Source organism: Pollachius pollachius (genome assembly GCF_949987615.1).
Source record: "Pollachius pollachius genome assembly, chromosome: 8".
Taxonomy (NCBI): Eukaryota; Metazoa; Chordata; class Actinopteri; order Gadiformes; family Gadidae; genus Pollachius; species Pollachius pollachius.
In genome coordinates, this window is record NC_136941.1 from 3,420,153 (window position 1) to 3,435,677 (window position 15,525).

The window sequence follows — 15,525 nt, forward strand, 5'->3', positions numbered from 1 at the left end:
GTCTGTGCATATGCTTAGGCATTTGGCCCATTGCAGCCCTGCGTCTTCCATCCAACCATTGAGACAATTAAAAATGCCACTGCCGGTACACCTTCCTTCCATCGGAGAGCAGAACAGCATGTCCTCGGGAAGTTTTCCTTCATAACTGTAGCGAACAAACACCAATAATTGTGCGACACTTGCCACGTCAGTAGACTCATCTAACTGTACTCTCTCGATTATCTGACATTTCATGTCATTAGCGATCTCGATAATGCGCTTGGACACTGCATCTACAGTAGCTGCTATCATTGCTTTACACGGGGAATGGGTTAGCCTAGCGATTGTAATACTTGCACTTGGTTCTATGAACATCTTTACTGTACCGACAGCGATATATTGTCTCAATTCTTATGACAAATGTACTTATTGTAACAAATGCACTTATTGTAAGTCGCTTTGGATAAAAGCGTCTGCTAAATGCCCTAAATGTAAATGTAAATGTATTGTATCATTTGAGAGGGGGATTTGCTTGAGCGCACTTCCAATCTTTTCACCATGCATTGCGGTGGTCATCGCAAATGCTGCAGGGAGGATGAGGCTTTCGGCAATTGTGTGTGCGTCCTCGGGATGGCGGGTTTCGAGATGTCGTTTCATTTTGACAGGTTTTAAGCTCTCATTCGCCAGAACAATGCCGCAAATCACACATTGTGGGTGGTCGAGGTTATCTTTTACTTGGCAAGTGAATCCATATTTCAGAAATTCTTTCTGATAATGCAGACGCCTCGTTTGTTCCTTTTTATTCTCACCGGCCTGTAGACTTGTCCCATCTGAGGATCGCGGAGGAGTAGACGCACTGATAGCTGGCACTTCCGAGCTTTTGTTCGATTTTAAGCAGCCACCTCTCCATTTTGGCTAGTAGGCTACCTATGTCTCTTTATTTTGTTTTACTTGAAATAGCGGGAACAAGTTGAGTTTGCATATAGTGGGAGCAGATAGTTACATTGTTTCTATCAGCGGAGTAGCCCATAGGCTGAACCAGATCTTGTTGAAAGACGAAAACATATTTTCTCTCTTCTCTTAACTGCGTATAAATAAGAAAAAGGCAGATTTTTTCCCCCAATATTATTTTCCCTTGTTTCACCTGGCATAATAATAATTTCAGACTGAATACAGAAAATAATTGGCGACCCCACGGAAATTTTTGGAGACCCCATTTGGGGTCGCGACCCCAGTTTAAGAATCACTGCGCTAGCTAACCCTAACTTAGAGCGAGAGAGAGAGAGAGAGAGAGAGAGAGAGAGAGAGAGAGAGAGAGAGAGAGAGCGAGAGAGAGAGAGAGAGAGAGAGCGAGCGAGAGAGAGAGAGAGAGAGAGAGAGAGAGAGAGCAATGGAGATAGCGGGACGGAGAGAGGGGGATGGAGAGAGAGAGGGATAGCAAGAGATAAGAGATGAAGAGAGCGAGAATGGGAAAGAGAGAGGGGGAGAGAGTGAAAGAGCAAGAGATAAGGAGAGAGAAGGAGAATGGGAAACGGAGACGGGGAGAGAGGGAGAGCAAGAGATAGGGAGATGGGGGGGGGGGGGGGGGGGGGGGTGGAGATGCCAGACGTTGATAGAGGCCATCGCTGGGATAAAAGTATCAGTCCCTCATGAGGAGTATCTGGGGATAGAACTGTGATCAATGACAAAGAGAGAGAGAGAGAGCGAGAGAGAGAGAGAGAGAGAGGGAGAGAGAGAGAGAGAGAGAGAGAGAGAGAGAGAGGAGGAGTGCAGGAAAGTGTGGGAGATACAGAGACCACATAGGAATAACAAGTAAATTCACACACACACACACACACACACACACACACACACACACACACACACACACACACACACACACACACACACACACACACACACACACACACAGAAAAAAGTGTGCACCGACAACAATACGAGTATGACTTGTGTCAGCTGCACTGGAACAATGGACTCATCCAGCCTCACGCTTGTCTCCCTCTAACTCAGCTGTGTCTCTGGTCTATAACTCCAACCCTTTTGCTTCTCTGGTCTCTCTTGTGTCTCTGGTCTCTACCTCTAGCCCTCTGGTGTCCCTGGTCTCTCTTGTGTCTCTGGTCTCTACCTCTAGCCCTCTGGTGTCCCTGGTCTCTCTTGTGCCACTGGTCTCTGTGCTCTCTTGTGTCCCTGGTCTCTACCTTTAACCCTCTAGTGTCTCTGGTCTCTCTTGTGTCCCTGGTCTCTACCTCTAGCCCTCTGGTGTCCCTGGTTTACTGTCTATTGTGTCCCTGGTCTCTACCTCTAGCCCTGGTGTCCTGGACCCTGGTCTCTCTTGTGTCTCTGGTCTCTAACTCTAGCCCTCTGGTGTCCCTGGTCCCTGGTCTCTCTTGTGTCTCTGGTCTCTACCTTTATCCCTCTGGTGTCTCTGGTCTCTCTTGTGTCTCTGGTCTCTACCTTTATCCCTCTGGTGTCTCTGGTCTCTCTTGTGTCTCTGGTCTCTACCTTTATCCCTCTGGTGTCTCTGGTCTCTCTTGTGTCTCTGGTCTCTACCTTTAACCCTCTGGTGTCTCTGGTCTCTCTTGTGTCCCTGGTCTCTACCTCTAGCCCTCTGGTGTCTCTGGTCTCTCTTGTGTCTCTGGTCTCTACCTTTAACCCTCTGGTGTCTCTGGTGTCTCTTGTGTCCCTGGTCTCCACTTCTAGCCCTCTGGTGTCCCTGGTCTCTCTTGTGTCCCTGGTCTCTATCTCTACCCACTGGTGTCCCTGGTCTCTGGTCTCTCTTGTGTCTCTGGTCTCTACCTTTATCCCTCTGGTGTCTCTTGTCTCTCTTGTGTCTCTGGTCTCTAACCCCAGCCCTCTGGTGTCCCTGGTCTATTGTCTGTGGATGCGTGAAGGAGACTCTGACGGCATTGTTCCCATCTCGCTTTGCAATTGAACCTTAATGCGTTAATCCTTTAAACGGGACGTGTGTAAACAAAACGCCTGGCCGGGAGAAGGATGTGTGTGTGTGTGTGTGTGTGTGGGGGGGGGGGGTTTGCGTGGGAGTGCGTGTGTGTGGGTGTGCGTGTGTGTGGGTGTGTGTAATCTCATTTATCAATGCATCCTGTTTGTCCTTGGAGACATCACATGGTCTCCAATTTAAGTGAGATGATTTTAAGAGAGAGAGAGACAGACAGAGATCGAGAAGGAGAGAGAGAGAGGGAGACAGAGAGAGAGAGAGAGAGAGACAGGCGGGTGTAGAGAGAGTCGAGAGATGGAGGGAGAATGAGAGACACACACAGAGATAGGCAGACAGAGAAAGAGAGAGAGACAGACAGACAGAGAAATGGACAGATGGCAGGCAGGTGTATGGTAAGAACGATGGATGATAAGTTGATGGGTGATAGACGGATAGTTTGACAAAGACTGAGCTGCACATATATAAAAACATAGACGGAAAAAGATAGGGCTGGACAGAGAGACAGGTGCAGATGAATAGTCAATCCGTTAAGCCCAGTTCCTCCGTTCTCCCTGGACTCCACTCTCAGGTATTCCAGGCATGCCCGCCCTTAACCACAGCTCCTCTGCCCTTGGAGAGCCAGGATGACCCTCATTCATTTTTCCCAGATTGACTTCAATTCCCCCCGCTCCCCCCCACGTCTTCAGAGGGGAAATCCCCCGGGCGGATAACCAGCTGGCAGGAATAATATCCGTCACGCTGTCCGGGGGCGAACACACGGGGGAATCTGCCTCCTGTTAAGCCGGGGATAGCCGATGAAACAATGTGTTGGCACCTCCTCGCTCCTCACCCCAAGAGAGGAGGTGCCGTTCAGAGGACTCCTGCTCTCCAAGACTCGCGACCTTAGGAAAAATATCTGTCTGTACGTCTCCACCTGTCTGCCTGTCTGTGTGTAACTGGGTCGGCTCGGCTCAGGAGGTAGAGTGTGTTGCCTTGTAACCCGGAAGGTCGCTAGTTTGACACCTAGCTGAGTGTCGAGGAGTCCCTGAGTGATGCACCTCACCCTAACTGCTCCTGAAGAGATGGCTGTCGCCTTGATTGTGAATCTGCCATCGCTGGTGTGTATGAATGGTTGCATGGTTTGGATAAAAGCGTCTGCTTAATGTAAATGTCAAATCTGTTTCTCTCTACCTTTCGGTGTACTGGTTTCCAGTGAACTCCATCACCCTGTGGTCCTGTACCTTGCAGTGAGGTCAGGTCCATGGGTGTACTGGTTTCAGTGAACCTTGCCACCCTATGGTCCTGCACCTTGCGGTGAGTTCCAGTCCCTGGGTGTACTGGTTTACAGTGAACCTCACCCTCTGTGGTCCTGTACCTTGCAGTGAGCTCCAGTCCCTGGGTGTACTGGTTTCAGTGAACCTCTCCACCCTATGGTCCGGCACCTTGCAGTGAGCTCCACTCCCAGGATTAGTCTGTTTTCCGACCTCCGTTTCCGTTGACGTTGTTGGTTCTCCGTAGAAAAACAAATTAAACTTTTGAAACCAAAGACAGCTTTAAAAAATGTTCATTCGGACGTTGTTTTGTCACCTTGAGAAAAGACATTTGCCTTGGACGGATTCTTAGTTTCCTCTAACGTGCTAATGATGCTAATAATACTCGGATAGTAGCAGAGTGGAGCGTGTTCTTGTCTTATGTAATAAAGTGTGTGGAGGCGTGTGTGTGTCTGTAGGCGCGGTGCCAAAACCAATGAAATCATTAGCAGCCCGACGCTCCCAGCTAAGTTAACCAAAAGTAATTTCAAGTAATTCCAGCAAACTCAAATAACATTGGATATTTTGGTCCACCATTGTGTGTGTGTGTGTGTGTGTGAGAGTGTGTGTGTGTGTGTGTACGTGTACATGTGTGTGTGTCTGTGTGTGTGTGTGTGTGTGTGTGTGTGTGTGTGTGTGTGTGTACATGTGTACGTGTGTGTGTGTGTGTGTGTACGTGTCTGTGTGTGTGTCTGTGTGTGTGTGCATGTATGTTTATGTGTGTGTGTGCGTGTGTGTGTGTGTGTGTGTTCCACGCCACCATGTCTGTTCCCTGGCTCTCCGGCAGATCGAGCACAGCGGCTAATGGAGCATGTTTACGATCCGCTAATAGACCACATCAGACGGGTTTTATTGGATTTTGATTGGTTGATGAGGTGGCGGAGTCAACAGAGCAGACTTCATCAGACACGTTCCTCCACATCTGTAGATCTCTGTGTAGGAGGCATAACATGTTGACTCTATTTCCATGGAGATCAGCTTCCACACACCAGCGCTATGTGATGAGCGTCTTCCGGTGTGAGGGAGTACAAGAGGTCCCTGAGCCTCATGAAGCCTCAGGGTCTCTAATCAAAGGTCACCACCCTGACCTCATGGTCATCCTAATGAGGTCAAAGGTGGCAGAGATAGGGTGCCCGGGGAACGGAAACATCCCCGGCTCTCCATTTGCTCCCTGACCTCCGGTTAGCAGTGCCGCGGCATCATTATGGGCTGGGGTGTAGCCGTCCATACCAAGCAGGCCGTATGGGCGTTTGGTAAACAATGCACAGACCCACGCTGGCTGGGGCATGAGCCTCTGAAACAGAGCCTCTAGTGAACAGCCTCTAGTGAACAGCCTCTAGTGAACAGCATCTAGTGAGGAGCCTCTAGTGAACAGCCTCTAGTGAGGAGCCTCTAGTGAACAGCCTCTAGTGAACAGCCTCTAGTGAGGAGCCTCTAGTAAACAGCATCTAGTGAGGAGCCTCTAGTGAACAGCCTCTAGTGAGGAGCCTCTAGTGAGGAGCCTCTAGTGAACAGCATCTAGTGAGGAGCCTCTGGTGAACAGCCTCTAGTGAACAGCCTCTAGTGAGGAGCCTCTAGTGAGGAGCCTCTAGTGAACAGCCTCTAGTGAGGAGCCTCTAGTGAGGAGCCTCTAGTGAACAGCCTCTAGTGAGGAGCCTCTAGTGAACAGCCTCTAGTGAGGAGCCTCTATTGAACGGCCTCTAGTGAGGAGCCTCTAGTGAACAACCTCTAGTGAGGAGCCTCTAGTGAACAGCCTCTAGTGAACAGCCTCTAGTGAACAGCCTCTAGTGAGGAGCCTCTAGTGAACAGCCTCTAGTGAATAGCCTCTAGTGAGGAGCCTCTAGTGAACAGCCTCTAGTGAACAGCCTCTAGTGAGGAGCCTCTAGTGAACAGCCTCTAGTGAACAGCCTCTAGTGAACAGCCTCTAGTGAACAGCCTCTAGTGAGGAGCCTCTAGTGAACAGCCTCTAGTGAACAGCCTCTAGTGAACAGCCTCTAGTGAGGAGCCTCTAGTGAACAGCCTCTAGTGAACAGCCTCTAGTGAACAGCATCTAGTGAGGAGCCTCTAGTGAACAGCCTCTAGTGAGGAGCCTCTAGTGAGGAGCCTCTAGTGAACAGCCTCTAGTGAACAGCCTCTAGTGAGGAGACTCTAGTAAGGAGCCTCTAGTGAACAGAACCTATACCTCTCATTCCCTGTATGTTTCAGTCCCTCCTCCTAACTCTCATATCCTGTATGTTTCAGTCCCTCCTCCTAACTCTCATATCCTGTATGTTTCAGTACTTCCTCGTACCTCTCATATCCTGTATGTTTCAGTACTTCCTCCTCCTACCTGTCACATCTTGTATACTTCATTACTTCCACCTCCTACCTGTCACATGCAATATATTTCAGTACCTCCTCCTACGTGTCACATCCAGTATGTTTCTCCCTCCCCTGCACATAAGAGCACAACAATAAAGTCTATTTTAAGTTGAAAACACCCACATCCTTTTCAAGCAAAAACCCTAAAAGTTAGTGTTCTGGTGGAAACGTTGTGAGCTTCAGATTGCGCCGCGGAGATTCTAAGGCGGGGCCATCTCCCTGCGCCTCCTGATGTGTGTCTGGTGGAGAACATTGGGAAGGGCTTGATAGCAAGGAGCAGATTAATGTTGACGGCAGGCCAGCGGCAGCCAACCGGGGCTGGAAGGGCTGATTAGCTTCCTGGGTAGCAGGGCAGCAGGCTGGGCATGAACAAGTAGCCGGCCTTATGGACAGAGACGGAGAGCCAGGGAGTGGAATTAGGATGTTCCCTGAGCTGCACCACCACCACCACATCTACTTCCACCTCCACACACACTCCACCACCACTATTACTACCCCCCAACACCACTATAACCTCCACCTCCACAAACACCACTACCTCCTCCACCACCCCAACTTCCACCATTACTACCACCACATTCAAACCCTCAGAGTCTAGACTAACCACCACTACCACCATCAACACCACCATCAGTACCCTAACACTAATCAACATACATGACTGTACTGCACAGAGCTTTAACCCTCTGGGAACCCAAACTATCAGATCATGCTTTCTGCGATCCAGATAAGATACAGAAGAACTCTACGAATACCAGATGGGGAAGTCGGGTGTTACCGCAGAAAGTACTTGACAGTTATAGAGATAGGAAAAGGAAAATGAGAATATAACTACAAAACTAAACTACAGAAAGATACATCTATATACACAATAGGAGTAAACTCAAACTGATCGGATTGTTCTTACCTGCCCACAGGGACTAAAGGTGGAAAATAGCAGTTTGCTAAAACCTGGTACAATGCATCTCTCCTTGCTCTTAACAAGGTTAATGTTTCTTTGTACATTGTCCCTGTTCAAAATACATTTACATTACATTACATTTACAAAAACAATGTATCCCCAACGATCAATCACGCGACGCACAGCGCGGCTCTATGAATGGATTTTTATCGGCTTCGCCCACAACCACTCCTGCCTCCTTCAATGATCTAGTGGATAGCTTCTGCTCTAAAATTAGAACGAGTGTTGATGCCCTTGCAACCGCGAAGGTTAAAACAATCTTTGGGAAGAATGAAAAGCACCGTGGAGAAATGCTCCATCAGTCAGGTGTAAAAACAACAGCTGGGCCTCTGGGAAATAGAGAAAAAGAAGACGGAGGCAGCGGTCTGGTCGATTAAATGTCTCAACTCTGACATACAACAGTCCAGGGTCGGCTAGGCAGTGATAAGGTGTTTGACTCCCAGCTGAAAGCTTCTGAGTTCAATACTCAATGTCTGCCTGTAAGCATCCTAGAGCAGGATGGCCCCCTAACCCCTACCTGCTCCTTCGTTATCTTTCTCTGTACTGTCCAACCCCTACCTGCTCCTTAATGACCTGTCTCTGTATTGTCTAACCCCTACCTGCTCCTTAATGACCTGTCTCTGTACTGTCTAACCCCTACCTGCTCCTTAATGACCTGTCTCTGTACTGTCTAACCCCTACCTGCTCCTTAGTGACCTGTCTCTGTACTGTCTAACCCCTACCTTCTCCTTAATGACCTGTCTCTGTACTGTCTAACCCCTACCTGCTCCTTAATGACCTGTCTCTGTACTGTCTAACCCCTACCTGCTCCTTAATGACCTGTCTCTGTACTGTCTAACCCCTACCTGCTCCTTAATAACCTGTCTCTGTACTGTCTAACCCCTACCTGCTCCTTAATGACCTGTCTCTGTACTGTCTAAGTCCTACCTGCTCCTTAATGACCCATCTCTGTACTGTCTAACCCCTACCTGCTCCTTAATGACCTGTCTCTGTACTATCTAACCCCTACCTGCTCCATCGGTTTTCACTGTTGTCTCCGATAAAATCAATTAGAAATCAGAAAATCCCAGACTGATAGAAGGGCCATAATGGTAATCTATCTGCGTTGGAGGAGAATCGATCCGACTCCGTCGATGGTGTAACACCTGGGTCGTTGCCATGGAGTTCTTTCAAGGTGCGCTGCCTCCCCATGACAGCTAATTGTTAATGAGGTGAGCCGTGGCTTTTAATGGACCGCTGATCTGGACAATCAGGACCTCCTTAGAGGGGATGTCTGAATCCCACGCAGACCCCCAAAACCGGCAGGACTCTTAGGAATGTATTGGTTTGTGGTTTATTATGTGTACACTTATTCCTGCATCTGCTTTTCGACTGTTTTCATTGTGTCAATAGTTGCATTTGGAATGTCTCTTTTTTTGGAGTCTTGTTTTGTTGATTTGGTTTCTCTCTTTTATTCTACGAATGCCCTGTGCTTGCTGCAGTGGCACCCACATTTCCCTTGTGGGGCCAATTAAGTATCTTATTTCATCTTATCTTCATTATCCTCTTAGAACTGAGTATATGTAAATATAGCTCTGGAATGGTCCTTGTTTGGGTTTGATGCCAGTGTGATAATTCCTTGGATTCGCTGTTTTGAAGCCTGGAAGAGAGACTAAGGGCTATGGTACGCAACACCTCACTGCTAACTTATCACAGGTTTTGAAGTCTGAAAGAGAATAATGGCTTTAATATGCAGCACCTAACTGAAGCTAACTTATCACGTGTTTTGAAGGCTGAAACAGAGACAACAGGCTTTGATACACAGCAACAAACTCCTGCTGACTTATTGCATATTTTAAAGGCTGAAACAGAGACAACTGGCATTGATACGCAGCAACAAACTCCTGCTAACTTATCATGTGTTTTGAAGGCTGAAACAGAGACAACTGGCTTTGATATGCAGCACCAAACTCCAACTAACTTATCACATGTTTTGTAGTCTGAACGAAAATAAGGGCTTTAATATGCAGTACCTAACGGCTGCTTACTTATCACATGTTTTGTAGTCTGAAACAGAGACAACAGGCTTTGATACGCAGCAACAAACTCCTACTAACTTATCACGTGTTTTGAAGGCTGAAACAGAGACAACAGGCTTTGATACACAGCAACAAACTCCTGCTGACTTATTGCATATTTTAAAGGCTGAAACAGAGACAACTGGCATTGATACGCAGCAACAAACTCCTGCTAACTTATCATGTGTTTTGAAGGCTGAAACAGAGACAACTGGCTTTGATATGCAGCACCAAACTCCAACTAACTTATCACATGTTTTGTAGTCTGAACGAAAATAAGGGCTTTAATATGCAGTACCTAACGGCTGCTTACTTATCACATGTTTTGTAGTCTGAAACAGAGACAACAGGCTTTGATACGCAGCAACAAACTCCTACTAACTTATCACGTGTCTTGAAGGCTGAAACAGAAAACAGGCTTTTATACGCAGCAAAAAACTCCTTCTAACTTATCGCGAGTTTTGTAGTCTGAAAGAGAATAAGGGCTTTAATATGCAGCACCTAACCGCTACGAACTTACACATGTTTTGTAGTCTGAAAGAGATACAAAGGGCTTTAATATGCAGAGCGATTCTTTTGGCTCCAACATAATAGGACTTGTTTCAAACCGCCATCACCCTCCGTGCAGACTGGACCGAATGGAGGGGAAACAATAGCTGTGTGTCTGTGAGCCTCATTGCCTCTGCCAATGAATGAATAAGTCAGTCAATAAATAATTCACGTCTGACGCATTCATTATGCCTTCACCAACGAAATTATCGATTTCTGTAGATTTTTTCCTAATTTCAACTCATTTCTTGATGATGAAAAGAAAAGTGCTGAGGCTGCAGAGTGTGACTGAGCTCAGCGGCTCATGTTTCTGCTGGTTTGTGTGAAGGAGAGCGACCATGATGTATCACTAATGTAAAGTGTGATGTAAAACGCTCACTGATTATGTATTTAGCTCCTTTACTCATTAAACAGTTTGCTGGACATCTTATATGCTATGTATGTGAAATTTATGGCAAATACATTCAACGATGCAGTAATAATTTATCTAATATCCCGATACACTTTATTTAAGTTCCCTGATCATTCATAAAACATCATTGTTCATGCTTCTATTATTTAGAAGGTTGAAATATGTATATTGATAATAATCACGATGCTTGATCTTCATATTGTTGTCTACTCTTCTTCTTCTCCCTATATCCCTCCCTCTGCTTCTCTCCCCTCTCTCTCCCCCGTCTTTCTCACCCGTCTCCTCCTCTCCTTCCTTTTCTCTTCTCCTCCATCTCCTCACCTTTCATCATCTCCTCTCTCCCCCCTCCTCCCCCGTTTCCTCTCCTTCCCTCTCTCGTTATCTCCTCTCTCCCCTTTCTCTCCCCCGTCTTTCTCACCCGTCTCCTCCTCTCCTTCCTTTTCTCTTCTCCTCCATCTCCTCACCTTTCATCATCTCCTCTCTCCCCCCTCCTCCCCCGTTTCCTCTCCTTCCCTCTCTCGTTATCTCCTCTCTCCCCTCTCCTCCCCCATCCCTCACCTCCTCTCTCTCTTCTCCTCTCCTCCCTCTTCTTCAGTGGTGGTTCTGTACCTGCAAGGCGTTGGATCCAAGGAGTGGAGAGAGGTCAGTGAACTCCCCCTGTCTGCTCCGTGCCTCTCCTCCCCCATCCATTCCTCTACTGGAACAGGCAGTCTTTCTAGAGTTCCCCTCAGTGGACAAGGATTTGATCAGATCATTCTAAGAAACATTGCTTCCTTGTTATCGCAGAGTAAAAACACAACAAAGCTGAGTGCCGTAGACATTGCAGCTGTGCCGACATATTGCTGCACATTGCAGCTCCACATTTCTTCTGTTTGTTTCATTGTGGATGACGATGTGAAGACCATGAATATGCTAAAACCCTCCCCGCCAGGGGAAGAGGGGCTGGATGGATCCTGTTTCTCCTCCTCCTCTCGGAGGCTGCTTAATCAGATCAGGGCTTGGGATGAGTGTGTAAATAGAAGAAGACAGGCTGTGTTCCCTCAGCCTCCCGCCCTGCCCTCCCACCGTGAGACATCGCACGGTACCCAGCACAGCCCAATTACCACACCTGAGCCCTGGCAAGATGTATCTCTGCTAGCTGGGAGATGGTGGAGCTCATCCCCCGATAACCTAGGGCTGGATCCGCACAGATTGGAACACACACCACTCCCCTGAAGTCTCTCCGCTGAATACTAAGGACCCACCGCGGTCCTATTTAGGCAGCTACTCGCAAAGCGCAAGACTTTGCCCGGCACTAAACGCCGTGAGCTTAAACGATGATGCAAACCGTGTGGACTCTATCAGAGTAGATCGTTAAAAGTTCGGTAGAGCTTTGGGCACGAAGACTGACTTAAACACCAGATTTAGCCGCCAGTTGCGTTTGACGTGGCGATACGTCTTCGTTTATCACAAAAATAGAGATAAACGATTTTCAAACATTGCCTTCTGGCATTCCATTAGCTAGAAACGAAACTCTGTGGCTCGCGACAGGTTTACCCAGAATGCCGCAGCGGCGCTTAACCAGCCTGGTGCGACTGCTGATTAACTGCCATTTTCAAGACCCTTAAAATAGAAACACTAAGACCACCTTCTCTTTCCCCTCGGGTCGATGGGGCGCCGACGCGGGCAAGAGGGCTGCAAGACCCGGTGAAGGGCCCTCCATTGGGGCCGGGGTCTAGGCGGGGGGGGGAACCTTCTCGTAGGGGGGGGGCCGGGAGAGCAGCGCTGGGGGAACACGAGCGCTGGGCCCTGGAGGATCCACGGGTTCCACCGCTGGATCAATAGTCCATTTCACGCCGCTGTAGGGCCCGGGCTGGGGGTGGAGGGGGGAGGGAGGAGGAGGAGGGAGAGGGAGAGGGGAAGGAGGTGTGGGAGGCGGAGGTGGTGACGGAGGTATGGGAGGTGGCGAGATGGGGAGGAGGGTGGGGTGAAGTGATGGCCGGTAGGCTCCAGGGATCATCAGTGATACTGAGTCATGTTAGTGTGTACTGCGGACAACGTGTACTACTGTGTGCACTGTTGACACTGTGTGTACTACGGTGTGTTACTGTGTACATTGTTTGTACCACTGTGTGTACCGTGGACTACTGTGTGTTACTGTGTGTGCTGTGTGTGTTACTTTGTGTGTACTGTGTGTGACTTTGTGTGTACTGTGTGTGACTGCGTGTGTTGCTGTGTGTTACTGTGTAGTTTGGCAGAACGGAGGTGATTGACAACACCCTGAACCCAGACTTCGTCCGGAAGTTTGTCCTGGACTTCTTCTTCGAAGAGAAGCAAAACCTGAGGTTTGACGTGTAAGTAACAACTCCATACTTTAATTTATACTATATTTATATATATATACATATATACTTTTATATGTTGAATTCACCAGCATTACCTATGATCCACTCTGTGATGTCGGTGACTTCAGTACAGCAACATCAAACCTAAAGCTGAATGGATTATTATGGGATAGACTTCTCCCGCTCAGCCAGATATATTTGTGGTCTGCTGATCGACTAGATGACCGGTGTGCGTACAGCCCCCTCCATCATCTCATGTTGAGCCGTCCAATTACATCCCGGGAACTAATGAAAAAGCAATTAGGTGTAAAAAGCAAAAGAGCTTTGTTGACCTCATTGATTAAACCATCAAGTGTTCGCCCATTGCTCTTCTGTTTCTCTTTAAACTGCCTCGAACCAGTTTGAGCCGCTCGCTATTCCCATTAACGGAGCAGTTAAGTTGTGACTCACATTCAGAAGGGTTGCGGGTTCGAATCCCAGGGGTGATATACCCTCTGAGTGTCTTTTTTTGCTGTTGTTGGTACTCTGTGGTAACAGGGAAAGAATCACGTGCTAATGCTAAACAGTGCTGAGGCTAGCCATGCTAACAGTGATGACGATGATGCTAATTGTATCTTGCGTTATTAACCCACTCATACACTACACACCACACACTAAAATAACTGTCCATGACTAACAACACTAACCTTGTCTTCTAGATACAATGTGGACACCAGAAGCTGCAACATCTCTAAACATGTGAGTTTACATTGCATGGCCGTACTACAATTCCTTTAATGCCAGTTGTTTTACACACAAATACTATAAGCTTTAAATTAGTAGATTTTACTATTTAACAAAGGATTTTGACCAAAGCAACATAAAGCAAAGTCAAATACATTTAATTTTAGTGGCAGGTATGGGTAAGACGGTTCAGAGACAGGTCCTTAAGGAGCAGGTAGGGGTTAGACAGTACAGAGAAAGGTAATTAAGGAGCAGGTAGGGGTTAGACAGTACAGAGAAAGGTAATTAAGGAGCAGGTAGGGGTTAGACAGTACAGAGACAGGTCACTAAGGAGCAGGTAGGGGTTAGACAGTACAGAGACAGGTCATTAAGGAGCAGGTAGGGGTTAGACAGTACAGAGAAAGGTAATTAAGGAGCAGGTAGGGGTTAGACAGTACAGAGACAGGTCATTAAGGAGCAGGTAGGGGTTAGACAGTACAGAGACAGGTCATTAAGGAGCAGGTAGGGGTTAGACAGTACAGAGACAGGTCATTAAGGAGCAGGTAGGGGTTAGACAGTACAGAGACAGGTAATTAAGGAGCAGGTAGGGGTTAGACAGTACAGAGACAGGTCATTAAGGAGCAGGTAGGGGTAAGGGGGCATCTTGCCTTAGGATTCCTACAGGTAGAATGTGGCCATTGGTATTTAAACCCAGAACTTTACCGCTGGGAGTCAAACTAACAAGACTATCCAGTGGTTGTAAGAACAGAAAGGCAACACTTTAGGCTTTAACAGTCCATTTTATACAGTAAATGATGAAAGTAACAACCAGTAATACACCACCTGTCTCTGAATATTCTATTCTTTGTCTTTTGTCTCAAACTCTCGTGCGGCACAACAGAAGGTAAGTCAGAGATTATAATTGTATGTTTACATATTACATGTTCATATGCATGTATAATCCTTATATATATTTGGTAGTAATCATTCTGTCCCCACGGTGTTCCTGCCATCCTTCCACACATCACCAGGGCTCCCAATATGCCTGTTATGTATGCAATGGTGTCGTATTGTTTGTGGAACTACACTTCAATCGAATTGACCTCCCTCCCTACTTACCATACCTCCCCCTCTATCAGCCGGGACACCTCCAGATCCCCCGATCCCCATCAGTTATGAGGAACACATCGTCCCTCCTGGGGGAGGGATGAGGAATCATTGCCCTGGCGATGAGGGAGTCATTGTCCCATCATTGTCGTGGTTTGGCCGTGCAGTCGTGTGGTTTTGTGTTTCTGTCAGAGGTGAAGGAGAGGAGGCAATGGTGGAGCAGCTACAGACTGCTGTCAAGACCCCCGCAGAGCTAGGAGACCAGAGGGCTAGGAGACCAGGGGTCAAGGAGACAAGGGGTCTAGGAGACCAGGGGGCTAGGAGACCAGGGGTCTAGGAGACCAGGGGGCTAGGAGACCAGGGGTCTAGGAGACCAGGGGTCAAGGAGACAAGGGGTCTAGGAGACCAGGGGGCTAGGAGACCAGGGGGCTAGGAGACCAGGGGGCTAGGAGACCAGGGGTCAAGGAGACAAGGGGTCTAGGAGACCAGGGGGCTAGGAGACCAGAGGGCTAGGAGACAAGGGGGCTAGGGGACAAGGGGGCTAGGAGACGAGTGGACGAATAGACAAGGAGTCTAGGAGACAAGGGCTTTAGGGAACGAGGGCTTTTGGAAACAAAGGGTCTAGGAGACAAGGGGTCAAGGAGACAAGGGGTCTTGGAGACCAGAGGTCTAGGAGAAAAGGAGGCTAGGAGACCAGGGGTCTAGGAGACAAGTGGACGATTAGACAAGGTGTCTAGGAGACAAGGGGTCTAGGAGACAAGTGAACGAGTAGACAAGCGATCTAGGAGACAAGTGGACGAGTAGACAAGAGGGATTCAGAGAGGACTC

The 15,525-nt window shown here is 48.0% G+C and overlaps 1 protein-coding gene across 1 annotated transcript in view; it reads left to right on the forward strand.

Annotated features, from left to right (window-relative positions):
• Positions 1-15,525, forward strand: part of LOC307079792 (copine-8-like) — a gene marked incomplete at both ends in the record, with an annotated part of 37,437 nt that overhangs the window by 4,653 nt on the left and 17,259 nt on the right. Inside the window, 3 exons of the mRNA XM_079742298.1 lie at positions 11,160-11,206; positions 12,794-12,897; positions 13,587-13,626. Of these exons, the coding sequence (XP_079598424.1) occupies positions 11,160-11,206; positions 12,794-12,897; positions 13,587-13,626 (191 nt within the window). The remainder of the gene's footprint in view (positions 1-11,159; positions 11,207-12,793; positions 12,898-13,586; positions 13,627-15,525) is intronic.